Here is a 19,597-nt window from a genome sequence, read left to right on the forward strand (position 1 = left end):
TAAAGACTGAGCAACACGAACCCCAAAAACAACTTGGGGTGATCTCAGGTGCTCGGGAAGGGTAAGCAGATCCTGCTCAACATGTGGCACCCGTCGTGTTGCTCATGTAAGTACAAACCCGGTAATAAGTCTAAATCAGTAGGTCACATTCGGGGAAAAGGGGACGGGATTGTAGTTATGACATTTGGAACATATCCGTTGTCGTCTGTGAAAAGGATACCGGTATTCCATAACGGTCAACCAACTCGTGATGGCGTCCGTAAAATTTACGAAGGGATGATTTCAACTTCACCACTTGGAACCCTTGGTTAAATAGCTACCTTGTGAGCAGAAACCCTTTATCAAGGACATCATGATAGGAAATACAAGCACTTGAATATCAAATCAGCTGGGAGATATATACTTCGTATGCAGGTGCTGCTGGAATGTTGCTACATAGAAATGGAAAGTTCACAATTGGGAAGCTGAAATAATCTCTTTTGTTGTAAAGTTTTGTTTTCAACCGACCCTCATTGTGAATTTCTAGATGTAAGTCAAGATATGAGGCAGACTTAACTGTATCTGTTGTATCCTTTATCTCAAGTTTAATGGGATAGATGCGTTTAACATAATCACCAAATTTTTAATTATTTAATGCGAGAACATCATCTATATAGCGAAAAGTAAAGTTAAAGGATACTACTAACTTCTTTTCTTTCTTCCTAAGAAGTTTCTGTATGAAGTCAGCCTCATATAAATAAAGGAACAAGTCGGCAAGAAGAGGGGCACAGTTCGTTCCCATTGGAATGTCGATTGTTTGTTGAAAAACACGTCCTCCAAACGTAACAAATCTGTTGTCAATTAAGAAATCAAGTATCTTGATAATGTCAGTTTCAGAGAATTTTTTGTTTGAATCAGAGTGATTTTTACAAAGTAGGATTTATCCATCCCTAAGACAATATTCTAGTATCTACGTTGGCCATTCTTTTTTATGAAACAAAGCAGGACCAAATCTTTCAATATGTCTCTTAGTTTGGAATGGGGAATACTTGTGTATATGTAGAAAAGTCAAATGTTTTAATACTATTGCAACTGCCAAGAAGAAAGAGTCTTAGATTGTATGTACTCTGAAAGATCTTTGGAATTTTTCAGTAGCCATATCTGATTCACGCCACCTCTAGAATAGGTAGTTTCACAATGAATGTGAATCCCGGCTTTGATTGCTGATAAAATTGATGTAAATAATTAAGAAAGAGGTTTCGTGTAGCACTTTGAAGACCCAGCAATATACCGTTGTTTGTAAGGACACTTATATAGTTTAGATATCAAATAAAGTGATGGAAGATCCAGTTCTTCCTCTTTGGTTGAAATTCCAACGGGAACATAGAACAGACCTATGATTATCAAGGATTTCCTCTTGGTAATTAAGTGTCGTAGGGGTGTATTTTTAGTTTCCAAGTGAATTGTCAATACCTAATTCATTTATCAAGCAGTTTATGTAATGTGATTTACACACAAAAACGATGTTGTTTGGGGCTTTATCTGCGGGGACAACACCATATTTGTCATGGATCTAGGACAAGTGTAAATAAAATTAAGTAAGCCAAAATTCTATATATCTTCGTGCACGATTTGCATGTTTCCTCAAATATGAAAGGCTAGACTATAACATAATCGTCAAAAACAACAGGGAAAAAAAAGGAATGTCTCATTCTTCCTAGCATCTGAATACACCTCGTCTTTATATTTTTATACGACCGCAAAAAAATTTGGCGGTCGTATATTGGTATGACGTTGGCTTCGTCATCGTCCGCGTTGTCGTCGTCCGAAGACACATTATTTTTCGCACTCTAACTTTAGTTTAAGTGAATGGATCTCTTTGGAATTTTACCATAAGGTTCAATACTACAAAAGGAAGGTTGGGATTGATTTTGGGGGTTATGGTACCAACAGTTAAGGAAAAAGGGGCCAGAAATAAGCATTTATGTAACTTCCAGACATTACTTGTGTGTTAGTGTATGGATCTCTCTGACATTGTACCGCAAGGTTCCATATCTCAAAGGGAATGCTGGGATTGATTTTGGGGGTAATTGCCTCAAAATTTTAGGAATTCGGGGCCAAAAAAGGGGCAAAAAAGAGCATTTTTCTAGTTTCATGACACTAACTTGTGTGTAAGTGTATGGATCTTTCTGAAATTGTACTATAAGGTTTCATATCACAATGGGAAAGCTGGAATTGTGTTTGGGGTTAATTGCCCAAAACGTTTAGGAATAAGGGGCCAAAAAAGGGGCAAAAATAAGCATTTTTCTAGTTTCCAGACAATAACTTGTGTTCAAGTGTATGGATCTCTCTGAAATTGTACTGCAAGGTACCATACCACAAAAGGAAGGCTGGGATTGATTTTGTGGGTAAATGCCTCAAAATTTTAGGAATTAGGGGCTAAAAAGGGGCAAAAAACAAGCATTTTTCTAGCTTCAAGACAATAACTTGTGTATAAGTGTATGGATCTCTATGAAATTGTACTACAAGGTTCCTTATCACAAAGGGAAAGCTGGGTTTGGATTTAGGGGTAATTGCCCTTAACGTTTCGAAATTTGGGGCCAAAAAGGGACCAAAAAACAAGCATTATTCTAGTTTCCAGACAATTACTTGTGTTCAAGTGTACGGATCTCTCTGAAATGGTACTGCAAGGTACCATACTACAAAGGGAAGGCTGGGATTGAGTTAGGGTTGATGAATCATATGGGGATTCAAAAAATTGGGGGGGGGGGTTCCTTTTTTTCCTTTTTTTTTTCTTTAAAATTTTCCATTTTAAATTGGTTATTTCTGATTTATATATAAAAGCAAATAATAATGATATGGTTTGAATGGGTAAATTAAAAAAAATTAAGTTCTTAGACCACATTCATTCTGTGTCAGAAACCTATTCTGTGTCAAATATTTAATCAAAATCCTAATTCAGTGCTGTATCAAGCTTGAATGTTGTGTCCATACTTGCCCCAACTGTTCAGGGTTCGACCTCTGCAGTCGTATCAAGCTGCGCCCAGTGGAGCATTTTATTGTCTCATGTTTAGATATTACTTTGAGTTTTTAATATCTGAGTTGTTTCTAACAGCCATGGTCTTATCTATCTTTTGTCTTTAAAACTTTTGTAGAAATTTCACCATGTTTTTTTTTAAATTTTCCACATACTGTGCCAAGTTAAAAAGTAAAAAAAAAAAATAACAAAAATACCGAACTCCAAGGAAAATTCAAAACGGAAAGTCCCTTATCAAATAGCAAAATTAAAAGTTCAACCACATCAAACAAATGGAAAACAAATGTCATATTCCTGACTTGGTACAGGCATTTTCTTATGTAGAAAATGGTGTATTAAACCTGGTTCGTTATGAAGGGGGTTAAGTTTTCATTACTTGTTTTCCTCCCAAAAGAAAATCTACCTCAAATTAAATTTGAATACATGCTTTTTAAAAATGTCATATTTGTTGCTTTATATCATTCCAACTTCAATTGATATTTCTTGCAATTCTCATCCCAGGCCACCTTTTACTTTTATCTGAAACCCGTTCCACTTTACTTCCAAACACATTCAAAATTAATCTATATAAACTCATCATAGATACCAGGCTTAAAAATGAATTACTTTTTGGAATTTTTGGTCCTCAATGCTCTTCAACTTTGTACTTGTTTGGCTTTATAACTATTTAGATATGAGCGTCACTGATGAGTCTTATGAAGACGAAACGCGCGTCTGGCGTATTAAATTTTAATCCTGGTACCTTTGATAACTATTTACGTCAGACCTGCGTTTCGTCTTCAAAAGACTTATCAGTGACGCTCGATTCAAAATAATTAAGAAGGCCAAATACGAAGTTGACACGTAGTAGGATACAAATCATAGGTAGGATTGATAATACAATTAATACGTTTATCCAACAGGCAACCAAATGGTTTGAAAGACAAAATAATATCGATTTTTAAAGGAATTTACCATAAGGTAGTCTACTCACGACTTGAGGGTGAGTAATTTATCATTAATATAATATTTACATGAAAGTTGTTTTTCATTAAGACAAACATTGTGGTAAATTATGTAGTTAATACTTGAATGTGCTCTTCATTTGAGGGTTCAAAAAGTATCCAGCAATGACCAATCTTTGACAAAAGCATTATTCGTGATGGGCAAAACACTCTTGGTTTTTAATTTTATGTACATGACCACAACTTTATAACAAACATTAATTGAAATCGTAAATTTTAGTAAAAAGAAAGGCCCTCCCCTTTCTTCTTCACTGAAACTTGGAAAGATCATCAAGGGACCCCGATGGAGAATATAAATTTTATTGTTGAGGGTGGCAAACATGACGACCATGTTTCCGCAAATATATCTTTAAATAATATTTCTCCATTGTTTTCTCTCAAAAATCACTAAGGAATACCTCTTTTCATATTTACAGAAAAGATGATTGAGGTTGAACCCTCAATCAAGAATTTTTATTTAATACTGAAATGGAGTCTTACATAAAACAGAAACATAAAAATTCACACATCAATTTTTTTTCTCAGAAACTACATTACCAATCTAAAACACACAAGGTATAATGTAGTGAAGGTTATCACTTCGTAAAGACTTTAAAAAAGCATGACCAGAGTATCAAAATAACACTTGATTAATTTCATGTATACGAAGCGCTTTTCTGGATTTACCAGTAAAAATTCTTGAAACAACAGATCAGTCAATTTGGAAATTTCGTCTTCTCTTTATCCATTTTGTCAAATCTTTTCAGTTTATTAAATGTTAAGATGGAGACTCTTTCTAGTCTAAAACAACATATATATATATACAAGTCTAAATTGAAAACAACGTTCAAACCTATGATTGCGTTGGATAAAAACCGCAATTTTTATACGTGTGCATGTAAAACAAATTTCTTGTTAGAGGGGTCTAAATACAGCACAACAACATTTTCCAAATATATATATTGAGGTAAATTTTATGGCCTTCCAAATATTGTTTCGATCCCTAACATCACTGAAGAGACATTAATTGTCGAAATCTCGATATGGTGTACTAATTTTTGCACCTTTTGTATGCGGTATACCATCTTTTCCGCAAGTGTATTGTTTTCTGTTTGGTATTAAATTAATAATTTTTAAAGATCCATTTTGTTACATCTTGTGATCAGTTTATTTGGCAATCGCCTATGGCATTCATCAGGGTTTAAGAACATCAGTTGTTCGACCAGTCAGTCAAATGCGTTTTGTTGAAATATACTCTTTCACTTTTTTGGTCTTTTAGAAAATGTTGTTTGTGCTGTATTTAGACCCTTCTACCAAGAAATTTGTTTTGCATGCACATGTATAAAAATTGCGGTTTTTATCCAACGCAATCATAGGTTTGAACGTCGTTTTCAATTTAGACTTGTGTATATATATATATGTGTGTGTGTGTTTGTATTTGCTGAACAGTTATTAGACTGTCCGCTATGTATTACATCTGCAAGTTTGTTGTTTTCTTTAGTGCGTCCGAATAGTTTTCTAGATTAACCTTCAACCGAAATGCTCAAACCTAAACATTTGCACGCAGGAGATACGTAAATATGCAGCAGCGTTATGAGCTGTACGACCAAAAGGACCTAAACAGAATAGCTAAAGTAAACCTGAGAGAGCAAGTGGGAACCTTACTTTCTTAATTATTTCTTAATTCATGAACGGGGAATTTTGAATAATTATTTGATATAAATTATGTCAGTACCAAAGCACTGACTACTGTGCTGGGAACTAACAGTCCAATACTAGTAAATCAAATGAACATTGTAATGTACTTATCTGGAATTACCTTCATCAGAAATGCTCAAACCTAAATATTTGAAAGCCAAAAGAGGGGCGAAAGATACCAGAGGGACAGCTCCCTTATAGAACTAAAATGTTTGCAGCAAATTTGCAGCAGACTTGCTGCAAGTTTGCGGCAAATAAAAAGTTTGCAGGAAAACAGACAATAGTGTTTGCAGATGTTTGCCGCTAGCTGCAAATTTCCCGCAAACATTGCAGGTTTTTGCTGCAAACTTGCGGCAAGTTTGCAGAAACATCAATGTTTGCAGTAAGATTGCAAGAAAGTTAAGATAATATAGAATGTTTGCCGCAAGATTTCAGAAATCTTTGACAATTATATATGTTTGCCGCAAGTTTTCAGAAAACTTTGACCATTCTATAAGTTTGCCAGAACCAATGCAAGAATTACACAATATTGACTGGGCATGCCTAGTTGGTACTTCCTGGTAGCTAACAATTTGAAATTGTGGGCTAGGTCATGTTGATTGTGTTTGAGAAATGTTACATATAAGAGATCAAGGAGGCATTTTGGTTCAATAATATAGGATCATATAGGATATTCAATATGTAATTTTGTAAGTTCAAATTATTCATAGAACTTGTTAATAGAGTAACTAATGTCACCATCATACATAATTCAGTTAACAACTATTAATAGATGTGTTTGAAATACTGCAGCTATTATAAGTTTGAATTTTGTAACTGATTAAATGAACACTGTTTAACAAAGTTTATTTCAATTCTGTAATGCAGCAATTATTACCTAGCTTTATGCTCAAAACACATTTGAAGACTAGTTGGTATATGATAACATTTGAGAATAACCCCCATCAAAATGAAATGCATTTATGCATTTCCGTACATCTCAGATTAGTTTGCAAGTATTCTTTCAATGACTGTTTGTATATAGGCAGGAAGTTCTTTTTTAAAATTTGTATGTGTAATTTGAAAGAGAGATTGAATATGTCTACACACATGGCATAGTGTGTAGTTCCTGCAAGTTTGCCGCAAGTTTCCTGAAACAATTGCCGCAAGTTTGCTGCAAACAATTGCGGCAAGTTTGCTGCAAATCTAATTTGCATAATTATGTTTGCTGCAAGCTTGCAACAACCTTCATTTGCATGGTAAAATGGTTGCGGCAAGTTTGCAGCAAATGTTTGCTGCAAACTTGCGGCAATGTTTCCTGCTAGTTAGCTGCAAATGTTTGCCACAAGGCTTATTTTTCGGTAAGGGAGTCAAACTCGTAGATCGAAAATAAACAGATAAAGCCATGGCTAAAAAATAGAAAGACAAACAAACAAATAATAGTACACAAGACACAACATAGAAAACTAAAGACTAAGCAACACGAATCCCACCAACAACAGGGGGTGATCTCAGGTGCTTCCGAAGGCAGATCCTGCTCCACATGTGCACCTGTCGTGTTGCACATTTTATTACAAATCCGGTAAATAGTCTAATTCGATAGGTCATATTCGTGGTGAAAAAGGAAGTGGATTGTAATTACGACAGAAGGATGATATCCGATATCATCTGTGAAACGTTTATTCCATACCGGTCAACCAACTCATAATGGCGTCCGTAAAATTTACGGATGATTTCAACTTCACTATTTCACCAAAGATGCGTTAATACACTGCAAAGTTAGGAGCTATATGACAAAAAAAGACCTTAACAGAATAGCCAAATTAACATAAGGAGTTTGGTCCTTAGTTTCTTAATAATCTCATAATTTATGAACGAGGAATTTTGAATAAGCTTAGGAAATAAATCTTGTCAGTATCGAAGCACTGACTACTGAACTAATGATACTCTCGGGTACTAACAGTCCACCAGCAGCGGTATCGACCAAATGCTAGCAGATGAAATGATCACTTTATAAATATCTTGCGTCCTACACGCTTTTTTTCATATTTAGATTCATCAGGAACGACTAAACCTATTTGAAACATTTGAAAGTCAGGGATACTTAAGGAGCAAAGGGACCAAAAAGGACTTTAATAATAGCCAAATTTACCTAATTTTTGCATGAGGAAGTTGGAACCTTAGTTTCTTTATAATTTCTAAATTAATGAAAGGGGAATTTTAAATAAGAATATATTATAAATCATGTCAGAACCAAAGCACTGTATACTGAGCTGATGATAACCTCGATACCTAACAGTCCAACACAACTCTTTTCTCAAAATTTCTTCAAGAACGCTCAAAACTAATATTTGAAAGCCAAGGATGCACAAATACGCCGTAACGTTAGGAGCTAAACGATCAAAAATTAACTAAACAGAATAGACAAATTCATCTCAGGTCAACTTTGCCTGAGGGAGTTGGATCCCTTGTTTCTCACCTCATAATTTATGAACGGGGAATTTTGAATGAGCAATGTTATAACTCATGTTAGTACCAAAACACTGACTTCTGAGGTGATGATACATTTTTGGTATCAGTGGTATCAGGTGATGATACATTTTTGGTATCAGTGGTATCAGGTGATGATACATTTTTGGTATCAGTGGTATCAGGTGATGATACATTTTTGGTATCAGTGGTATCGAACCAGTGCTAGTAAAGGAAATTAACACGTATAAATTCTTGCGGAGCAAGGCTGATTGCAGAATATCTTAAGGGGGTTTAATAGGGTTTCAGAATGGCCATTGCTCCTGGTCTTTAAAGCTTTAAGCTGAGAAAATTCAATCTATTGCTTCTCAAATTACGTGATTTCTATAGATAACAAAGACTTTTGTTCAAGATAATATTTCTTAATATAGTGCTTTCTTAATTATTATGCTGTATTGAAAATTTCAGTTCAAAATTGTTTTTAACTTCATTCAAGATTACTCCTTTTTTAATTCTCATTTAACATGATGATTCCTGTGTTTCATAGATATTAAATATGAAGTATAAACCAATTTTGTTTGAGGTAAATTCAATTGTGTTAATTTTGAGAACACCATGTTAACATGACACTTGCAGGGGTACTGGAACTGGTTTAGATGAACACAATTAGTTTATTTTGAAATATTCCAGGATACTTGATATTTGTTTATGAAGTTGCTATCATATTAAAACAAATGTCTCCCAAGGTTAAATCGAGCAACCCAAAAAGTGTGCAACCCCATTGGTTATGATATTATTTTATTTTAATGATACAGATATTCCAATTTAAAAGAATATATCCTCGGAATAGATTTAATTATGAGATAGAACATAAATAAAGAAAAACCTGAAATATATATTGTACAAGGAACACAATATTTGAATACTGTTTTAGGAAAAGACCTTATAATAAGAGTAAACAGGGAAGAAAAGTAACATATACACGAAAGAAATCAAACAAATGTGGTTAGGGGATATAATACAATCGAATATGATCACTTTCAATTGTATTATATCCCCTAACCACATTTGTTTGATTTCTTTCGTGTATATGTTACTTTTCTTCCCTGTTTACTCTTATTATAAGGTCTTTTCCTAAGACAGTATTCATCATTCATTTTTTTTATACTTTATATATTCATCTTTGACATTACTGAAACCTATGTATTAGTATCCCACCTTCACGTTATTGTTATGAATTACTCTGATTTATCGTTGCATTTAGGTACAGATGTATAACTTATACAATATGATTTATTTCTTGACGTCTTGAAAAAAGTTTTACAATTAAGGAAGCTCGAGGGTACAAAAAAAAAATCAGCAAATATTTTAACATTTTTTTTCTCATTACAAATCTTATTTATTTCACAATTAGTTGTTACTTTATAATATTCTACAAAACTGGACCAAAAAAATCAATTCGTGTTGGCCCCAGATGACTTTTAAAATGTTTATATCATTGAAAAATCTCCAAATTATCTCCCTTTGATGGAAAAATGCCATTTTTTGGCATTAAAATTGAAATATCTTTTTTAAATCATCGGTGACCTATATTTTTTATTATTTTTTTAAAATAAGCTGTACTTAAACTAAACTATTGTAAAATTTAAGCGATTTCTGTAATTAAGTTCTTTTTTTATTTCGATATTACCTTTTTTCTCCTATTAGTTCAACAGAAATAAAGTACCTTAACAAAAATACATGCTTCTTTCGAAGGCAGATTGTGAGCTTAATTAAACGGCGACCCCATATTTTAATTTTATTTTTCTATTAAGTATAGGATAAAGTTTATTTATAGAAACAAATAGCGAAATCCTATATTAAAAAAAAACATATTGATTTTTACCCGCGAGCCCCCTTAAAAAAAAAGAAAGAAAAAAAAGAATATTATCTGAAAAATAGTTCGTTAAATAAAAGAGATTAATACTTTATTTTTTTCGACTGTTAGTTTGACATGCCAATTATGACGCAATGTCCATTACCGCTATCTCGTTTATCTCTCGTTTACTTGCAATTTATTCAGGATCTGTAATGCGTACATAACATTAAGGGAAAGAATGGAATGTAATATCGTTCAAGATTGAACATTTTAACTCATCATCAATATTGTATCATATTAAACAAAAAAATCTACATGAAATATTTCATATTTGATATAATTATATTTAGAAAGGGTGTAAATGTAATATTGTGTTTGTTTCAGATTTCAGATATTCCACCAGAATGTTGTCAGTTTCAGTTGTATCGTTTATTCTTATATATCAGGTAGGTGTCAGTTAATACAGGCATAAACAAAACTTGCCATTGGCAATATACTGCTTATTATAGTTAATAATTTCAATGATATTTTAATAATGTTTGCTTTTTATAGTTTTAACATGTTCGTCACTGTCCAGAATTTGTATTGAACGGTTGATTTTCTGCAGTCAGAATTATTTAGTGTTATCTTGTCTGTAATTACAGAATATAATTGTCATAATTCCGGTTCAATTACCGGATGAAAGGAAATATCGAATGTTTTGTTAATTATCTTGAATATCATTATATATTGAGATATACTGTAAACAGCAAAAATATCAAGCAAAGAAAGACCTACAAATAAGTTAACATGACCAATTGGCAATTGGAGTTATTGTCCTTTAAAATTATTTTCTGCAATTTATTGGTAATTTTTGTAAATCTTTTAAAAAATCTTTTGCTTTTAATTTAACTACTGGGACAAATTAAAGCAAACTTGGCCTCAGTCATTATTAAGGTATCTATATGACTTTAACCTTATTTTACATGATTTCCAAAACCACAGTAGATACAGGTGAGCGACACAGGCTCTTGAGAGCCTCTAGTTATCTAATATTTCTTTCTTTGTTTTGTCCATCATTCTTTATTTTTTATTTTGCTCCATTTCTATTTATTCTTTTTTTTTTCTTTTGTCCATTATTTTCTATTCTGTAAACCCCATCCAGACTCTTATAACGTACAATTCAATTAAAACATGTGACTTTGACTTAACATTGAGTAACTTTAGTTAAAATTTTATTTCAAGTAAGTATCTCTAGAAACCTGTACTATAATGTACTCAGAATGATTTTATTGTTTATTGAATATTTCAGGTATACGTTGAATTGTTAGTTACTATCATTGGTTTGGTGGACATTTTTTTCACATTTATGGTCTTTGTTATAGACACGACTGACGATGATTTAAAATGGGTTATAGGATTGACATTTTATGTTGTTAATTCTGTTTATAGTAAGTATATAGATGTGTGTGGGTTATGCGATTTCAATTTTTACAGTATAAAATACCTTATTATAGAGTCATTGTCCTTACATGGCGAATTACACAAAAACTTTAAGCGTTATTGATGACTTATTCACCAATTTATCTTAATTTTATCTTATTTTAAATATCTTATAACCTCTTATAACCCATTGTTTTTCAAATAAACAATGGGTTATAAATATAGCATTTTAGAATTTGGAAAATAGATTAACATAACGAAATTACCCCGCTGGTGGCTTTTTCGTGGTCATTACATGTTGTAAACTTTATAACTGTAACGTGTACATTTGAGCAACATCTTAAAACTAATACTATGCGAAACATCAGAAAAATTTCCCTCTTCATTTTTATGTAAAAAATGAAAATAACTATTCATAAATTATATGCGTCCGAAGCGTTTTTCTGGATTTACATTCATCAAGAAATCTTAAAGCCATATAATTGAAAGCCAAGGATTTATAAGTACCTTAACATGTGAAGTGCTATATAACCAAAAGGACATAGAAATAACAGCCAAATCCATCTGGTTTATTCAAGAGTCATTGAACATTGCATATGATGTATATTTTTCTACAATTTGCAGAGATATAGACGAATTTTCTTCGCTTATTCGAAGAACAAAGGGATTTCTGAGTTGTTTTCTAAACGGTTGTTATATGAGCCCATGTGAACTTATGCCATCACTTGGCGTCCGTCGTCTGTCGTCGTCATCGTCTGTCGTCGTAAACTATTTCAAAAATCTTCTCCTCTGAAACTACTGGGCCAAATACCTTCAAACTTCAACTAAATGTTCCTTAGGGTATCTAGTTTATAAATTATATCCGAAGTTTTGATCCATCGACAAACATGGCCGCCATGGCTAAAAATAGAACATAGGGGTCAAATGCAGTTTTTGGCTTATATCTCAAAAACTAAAGCTTTTAGAGCAAATTTGACAGAGTAAAATTGTTCAATTGGTCAAGATCTATCAGCTCTGGAATTTTCAGACGAATCGAACAACACATTGTTGGGTTGCTGTCACCGAATTGGTAGTTTTAACAAAATTTTGCAGTTTTTGTTATTATTTTGAATATTATTATAGATATATATAAACTGTAAACAGCAATAATGTTCAGCAAAGTAAGATCTACAAAAAAGTTATTATGACCATAATTGTCAATTGACCCCTTAAGGAGTTATTGCCCTTTAAAGACAATTTTACACAATTTGTTCATCAAGTTTGCTAACATTTAAAAATCTTCTCCTCTAAAATACAGGTGAGTAATTCAGGCTCTTGAGAGCCTCTTGTTATATATAATGTTTGTAAAGTTAGAGATGTCTCAAAGGGAAATTTGGAGTGTGCAGAAGATTTCCATGATGATTCTCAAAGGAATGAACAAAACGTGAAAGACGTCAGGCTTACACTTAAATACTACAGACGCGCGATTTATCTACATCAAAATCATCAGTGGCACTCGAATCAAAAGTTGAAAGGCCAAATTAATATTGATTTTGAATCTCTAAACATTGAAGGAAAGGACTCAACTTTTGAAAAGTGTTAAATTACGACCAATTCCTATTATAACAATAGAAACCATTGCGATTCCTGCGAAGTGTAAAATGTTTATGATACAAATGACTGTAGTGATGGTAAACAAATTCTAAATAGTTGATATTGGTCATCTAAAGAGAATTAGTGAATTAATAACTAAGCTGATATGACTTAAAGACCAAGTTCTAAGCATGGAATTTCAGAAATACCCTTACCTGAATTCATAGCATTTTGGCTAGGGAGGACACAAGCGTATTGCTTCATTCAAGGCCAGTTACTTTTTGGAATTTGTGACCTTCAATACTCTAAGACTTCAACTTTTTACTTCTCGATAAACATTTGCGAATGGTAAATAATAGTATATAGTTATCAAAGGTACCAGGATTATAATTAAATACGCCAGACGCACGTTTCCTTTAATATATCCCCCAGAACTAGAAATCAAAGAAACAACAGACACGGCTTCCTCTGCCTCATTTTTAGACTTATACCTCAAATTTGACATACACAGTCATCTCAGTACCAGAATCTATGACAAAAGAGACGATTTTAATTTTGAAATTATCAATTTCCCCCACCTTAGTAGCAATATACCAACTTCACCTGCATATGGGATATACATTTCCCAACTTATTCAATATTCAAGAGCTTGCAGCTCCTACTCAGACTTTGTTAAAACGTCACCAGTGTCTGAGTAGAAAGTTGATGAACCAGAGGTATGTCAAAGAACGTTTCGTCCTTTTTCTAAAAAAAGTTCATCGGAAGGTACCAAGACCTTGTTGATAAATATTCCGTATCAACTTCAAAAATAATACATGATGGTCTTGATGTATAAATTCTGTATACTGACGTTGCTTATCATCTTAATAACGTATGATATTGTTCTTTTTTTTTTGTCTTTGTTCTATGATTAATATCACTTTTACTGCTTGGTCTGTTTTCTGCGATATCTATTTGACGTGGCTCGGTACTTAAACATCCCGTCAATGTGTTTGTATTATCTTTCATTTTTGTTGGTGTGTTTTGTACGCGTGACTTTATGTGTTTCTTTGGTATATATATGACGTGGCTCTGTACTTTCAAAGATCCCACCATTTTATTGTTCTATTATAATAACATTATGTTATTGTTCTATTATAATTTTGAAAATACTTTGAACGACAAAATTATTTTACTCGCGTTATGGTATTAACCAAATGTGGATTCTTAAAAATTCTAAAGAACTTCTGGATAATTTCAAGTTTTGGTCTTTTTCTGAAATAAGTTCTAACAAAAACTTTTGATTTTCAACCCTGTATACAACCATTCCCCATGTGAAATTATAATTTTGAAAATACTTTGAACAGCGCAAAATTATTTTATATTTCTTTCTGTGTGACGTTTACATTTTCTGGCGTCAAACATTGTTAAATTTGATAGATGCTTTATGTGCTTCTTTGTTAAATGTTTGTTTGTTTTGAGATTGTGACACAGTGATGACTGCTGTACCCATATTTTGACATATGTTACCTATTATGTCTGTTTTTGTTCACGCATCGTTGTAAATATAATGGAATTTGATGCGACTGTCATACAAGTGAGAGGTTTAGCGCTATAAAACCAGGTTCAATCCACCATTTTCTACATAAGAAAATGCCTGTACCAAGTCAGGAATATGACAGTTGTTATCCATTCGTTTTATGTGTTTGTTTTTTTGATTTTGCCATTTGATTGGGGACTTTCCTTTTTGAATTTACCTCGGAGTTCAGTATTTTTGTGATTTTACTTTTTTCTACATAAGACTCATCAGTGACGCTCAGATCAAAATAGTTATAAAGCCAAACAAGTACAAAGTTGAAGAGCATTGATGACCCAAAATACCAAAAAGTTGTGCCAAATACAGCTAAGGTAATCTATATCTGCTATGTGAGTTCATAGAAGATAGACAGAATCATTCAAGATGGTTGAAAATTAAAAATTCACGATTCGAAGATTTCAGGACTATTATGTATCATTAGATGACTTAAAGAGCTAAAATGTTGCCATTATACAAAAAAACAATGGGATGAGATGTCATTAATTATGACAGAAGCTTTCATATATGTGCGTAAAAGAACAGAAGGCTGATTGGAATGAATTAAAACTGGAGTAGCTGGATTATTTCAAATTGAAAACAACGGAAATATGTTCCTTTTAATTATTTAGACTTAATTTACCGAAATATTTTCATTTGGAAACATATGGACCTGCGGAATTTTGCTTATTTGTTGCTTGAAGCGTGCTTAAATCTTTTTTGCTTAAAGACTCAAAAAAATATTGAGTTTTTGGAAAGTATTTTAGGGAAAGTTAAAAACAACTTGCATTCCGACGTATTATTTAAACTCATTGCCCTAAGAAAAGAATATATATTTACACCTTAAAAGTGTACAAAACAACACCGATATTGAAAAGGAAACAGAAACTACAAGTATTGATAATCATTTCTGATAACAGATATCCTTCATCTGTATGATGTAACATAAATTTTATCAATCTATTCTGATTTTACTTAAACAATCTTGTACCCTATATGCAAGTAAAGACCGAACTATGCTTGTATAATTCTAAAATTTCAAAGTTCACGCAATTTGATTTCATCCAAAATGAAACTAACACATCCAGCTGCGGTGGTAAGCACTGCACAATTTGAACTTCTATTTTAGTGAAAAACATCAATTAATCACTGTTACGTGTGACTGAATTGTATCTAGTAACTTCTGTCTTGAGCATACCTGATGAACGGTATTCCAGTCTAAAAATCTGTTTCATGCGAACTGAAATTGGTATCATGCAGTTGTTTTGGCTCATATTTGGGAAAGTATCTGATCTGTACAAAAAAATGTCGCACTGTTTTAGTTTCAGAATTTTTTTTTTATTTCAGTTAGCTTAATCGTATCCTTGACTATTAGCTTTGTCGTGGGTGTAATAATGATTGTTCATACCCTAGCGTCTTACAGGTAAGAGGAAAAAAACTTTACTTAATCTTATAATATAGCAATTTTGACAGAATTTAGAATCACAAATAAAGTGAACAATCTTGCTCTACGAGAAATATATGATTCCTGACAAAAAACTCTGAATAGATTCATTATAATGACAACACTATCAATTAAGGCGTCTGAAGCTCTTTTCAGAATTTATGAATAATTGATTACTTGAGGAACTATATGACACCAAAAGACATAAAATGATAGCCAAATACACCTAGGTAACCTCTCTGAGGGAGTTTTAACCTTAGTTTTTTTTTTGTTGCTTTTTCTGTGAACTAAGTTTTAAAAGGGTGTGTTAAGTGAATTAAACGACCTCTAAAAAAGAGCTGTGTTAAAATATGTCAACTTTATAACTTCCTATATCTGCATTTACTTCCTATATCTGTATACACTACTTATTTTATATGAAAAAATGTAGCGAAGTTTTACTAAATGTTTACTTGCTTGGGCAACACGACTTGTGACATATGTGAAGCAAGAACTGCTTTCACTTCCGGAGCACCTGAGTTTACACCCAGTTTTAGGTGGGGTTTGTTTTGATAAGTCTTTAGTTATCTATGTTAAGTCTGTTATTGTTGTTTGTTCTTCCGTCGTTTTAAGTTTTGACATGGTATTGTCTGTATTTATTGGACATGATTCGTTTCAAGTTTTGACATGGTATTGTTTTTTTTTACATGGTTGTTTGTTCTTCCGTTGTTTTAAGTTTTGACTGTTTTTTTTTACATGATTTCCAAACGCCTCCTAGATATCTTTTCTCTCGTTTTAAGAAGCTAAAGTGGTACGCTATATGAAAGCTTGGAAAATTAATTACATTCTTTAGTAAACTCCTTTTTCACTTTAAATCCATTGGATGTGTATTGATTGATATTAGTTGTTGTTTGTCTTTGAACTTGCTTGCAGTAAATAAATTTTTCATAGATACCAGAATTAAAATTTTGTACGATATATGCGCGTTTCGGTTACAAAAGACTCATCAGTGACTCTCAAATGAAACAGTTAAAAATGCCAAGTAAAGTACGTAGTTGAAGAGCGTTGAGGACCCAAAATTCCAAAAGGTTTTGCCAAATACAGTATCTGCGAGTAATCTCAAATCGGTACTTTGTGTAGTTGTTTTTTTATTAATGCCGATCAAATGAGTCAACCCATTTCTGACTGATTTTTACAGTATGTTCTTATGTTGTGCTGGTACATCATTGTCTCAGGTTAGAGGAGGGTTGAGTGCTTATCAACATGTTTAAACTCGTCACATTCTGTATGTGCCTGTCCCAAGTCATGAGTCAGTAATTCAGTGGTTGTCGTTGGATGTTGTCTGTTATATCTGTTTTCCTTTTTGTTTTGTTTTAAATCAGTACATCGGTTTTTCGATTGAATTGTTTCACATTTTGTCAGGTAGGGGCCTATTATAGCTGATTATACGATATGAATTTTGCTCATGGTAGAAGGCCGTACGGTGACCTGTATGGCATAGCGTAAATCCTATTTATATTGACATTATTGAATAGTTGTCTCATTGGAATTTAAACCACATCTCCCTATTTTATATCTAGCTTATCTAAAGCATGCTATGCGTTTTTCAAATACTAATATTAATTTCCATCATAAGTTCTCAAAACAAAATACTGGAACTCCCGAAAAGTTTAAACTTTGAAAGCTCTACTATAAGAGAAAATGGGGGGATCCAAATAACGGGCGTATTGTGGCAATCTGTTGTCTGTTAGTCCCTCGAAAGGTTGTTGTACAAATCTGAATCGCATATATATAAGTGCATGAATATTGATTATTATAGGACTTTGCTGTTGGGCTTATATAAAGGTGACAATGGTCATTTGACCCCGAAAGAAGAAAAATCGAACTCAACTCTGTTGGTAAGTAAAATCTGTATACATTTATACTTTCAGTTTTTTTAAAATAAAGGCTTTTCGTTTTATGAGTCAAAAATTATATTAAATAATCCAATATATAAGCTGTGTTTTCTGACATCAACGGCATGTTTCATGATTAGATAAGAATCTATGAGTACGATTAGGTTATATATTTGTTGCTTCAAATTATCATAAAACTGAGGTTAGGTGCGTGTGGCTGTTCATTTCATCTCAACTTGACCTTATGGAATAATACTTAACATATTACTTTAAGATCTACTGCTTAATCTTCGATCACAATCTTTGCAATTTTGCAGCAACATAAAGACTTTTGATTTTTCTACGCTTTACACTACTATTCCCCATACTCAGTTGAAAGATCGACTTCACCATCTCATTAAACAGAGCTTTTTCTATAAAAATGGGAATCGTACATACAAATTTCTTGTTTGGGTTACAATAATTCACATTTTGTGAAGAACTACACTGAATCTATCAGAAAATATACTGAAGATGATATTATCAAAATGCTGGACTTTTTGATCGACAATATATTTGTTGAGTTTGGAGGATTTATATTTAAACAGACAGTCGGTATTCCAATGGGTACTAATTGTGCACCCCTACTGGCCGATTTGTTTTTGTACTTGTATGAAGCATAATTCATTCAGAACCTTCTAAAAGACAAAAAGAAAAAGCACCTTGCGAAATTCTTTAATTTTACTTTCCGATATATTGATGATGTCCTATCATTGAATAACCCATATTGCAGCCAATACTTACATCTAATATATCCCAGTGAACTTGAAATTAAGGATACTACTGACACTAGCAGGACTGCTTCATACCTTGATCTTTTCCTCAATATTGACACAGAGGGAAGACTTTACACGAAAATCTATGATAAACGGGACGATTTAAACTTCCCAATTATCAATTTCTCATTTCTCAGCAGTAAGATACCCTCTGCCCCTTCGTATGGTGCTTACATATCTCAGTTGACACGTTATGCTCGTGCATGTTCACACTATACGGACTTCATATACAGGAGTGTGCTCCTAACGCAGAAACTGCTACAACAAAGTTATGAGGAGGAAAAATTAAAAATGACACTCCGTAAATTTTACGGACACCATCACGAATTGGTCGATCCATACGATGTGTCTTTGTCCAAACTAACTAAGGACATTTTTACCACGTGTTAGATTGTGGTTTGACATTCACTACAAACCAGTAAAAGTCTGAAATGGCCTATATCTGTACTCGACTGTACTGATTTTGACTCGACCAGTCTGAATTGGTCTGAAATTTACTTGATATTACTCGACTGTAGTCTGAACCATACTTAACAGTCTGAACTTGTACTCGACCTTTACTCGACTAGTACTTAACCATTTTATACGAGTCTGAACCATACTCGACATAGTCTTAACCATTCTCGACCAAGTCTGAACCATGCTCGACCTAGTCTGAACGATACTCGACCAAGTCTTTACCAGCCTAGACATATTTTTTGTATCTATCTATAGTATTTCATCAATTTAGGAACTGTTATACATATATATATATATATATATATACAATGTATATCAAATTTAAAATTAAAATAAAACAAGGTAATCAAATTTCTGGTTGGATTAAAAAAATATCATGTAATAAATTAAGTTTTCGTTAAATGAATTTTTATATACATGATATCATGTTCACATTGCTTTTTGTACATCAAAAAT

The 19,597-nt window shown here is 32.8% G+C and overlaps 1 protein-coding gene across 3 annotated transcripts in view; it reads left to right on the forward strand.

Annotated features, from left to right (window-relative positions):
• The window catches only part of LOC127737380 (receptor for retinol uptake stra6-like), a 75,885-nt gene that overhangs the window by 40,169 nt on the left and 16,119 nt on the right, over positions 1-19,597 (forward strand). For all 3 annotated transcript variants that reach the window (XM_052247999.1, XM_052248000.1, XM_052248001.1), the window contains 5 exons: positions 3,919-3,998; positions 10,388-10,449; positions 11,295-11,433; positions 15,897-15,972; positions 17,792-17,870. In XM_052247999.1, coding sequence (XP_052103959.1) covers positions 3,919-3,998; positions 10,388-10,449; positions 11,295-11,433; positions 15,897-15,972; positions 17,792-17,870 — 436 coding nt within the window. The remainder of the gene's footprint in view (positions 1-3,918; positions 3,999-10,387; positions 10,450-11,294; positions 11,434-15,896; positions 15,973-17,791; positions 17,871-19,597) is intronic.

Source organism: Mytilus californianus, unplaced genomic scaffold (genome assembly GCF_021869535.1).
Source record: "Mytilus californianus isolate M0D057914Y unplaced genomic scaffold, xbMytCali1.0.p SCAF_4, whole genome shotgun sequence".
In the NCBI taxonomy this organism is placed as follows: Eukaryota; Metazoa; Mollusca; class Bivalvia; order Mytilida; family Mytilidae; genus Mytilus; species Mytilus californianus.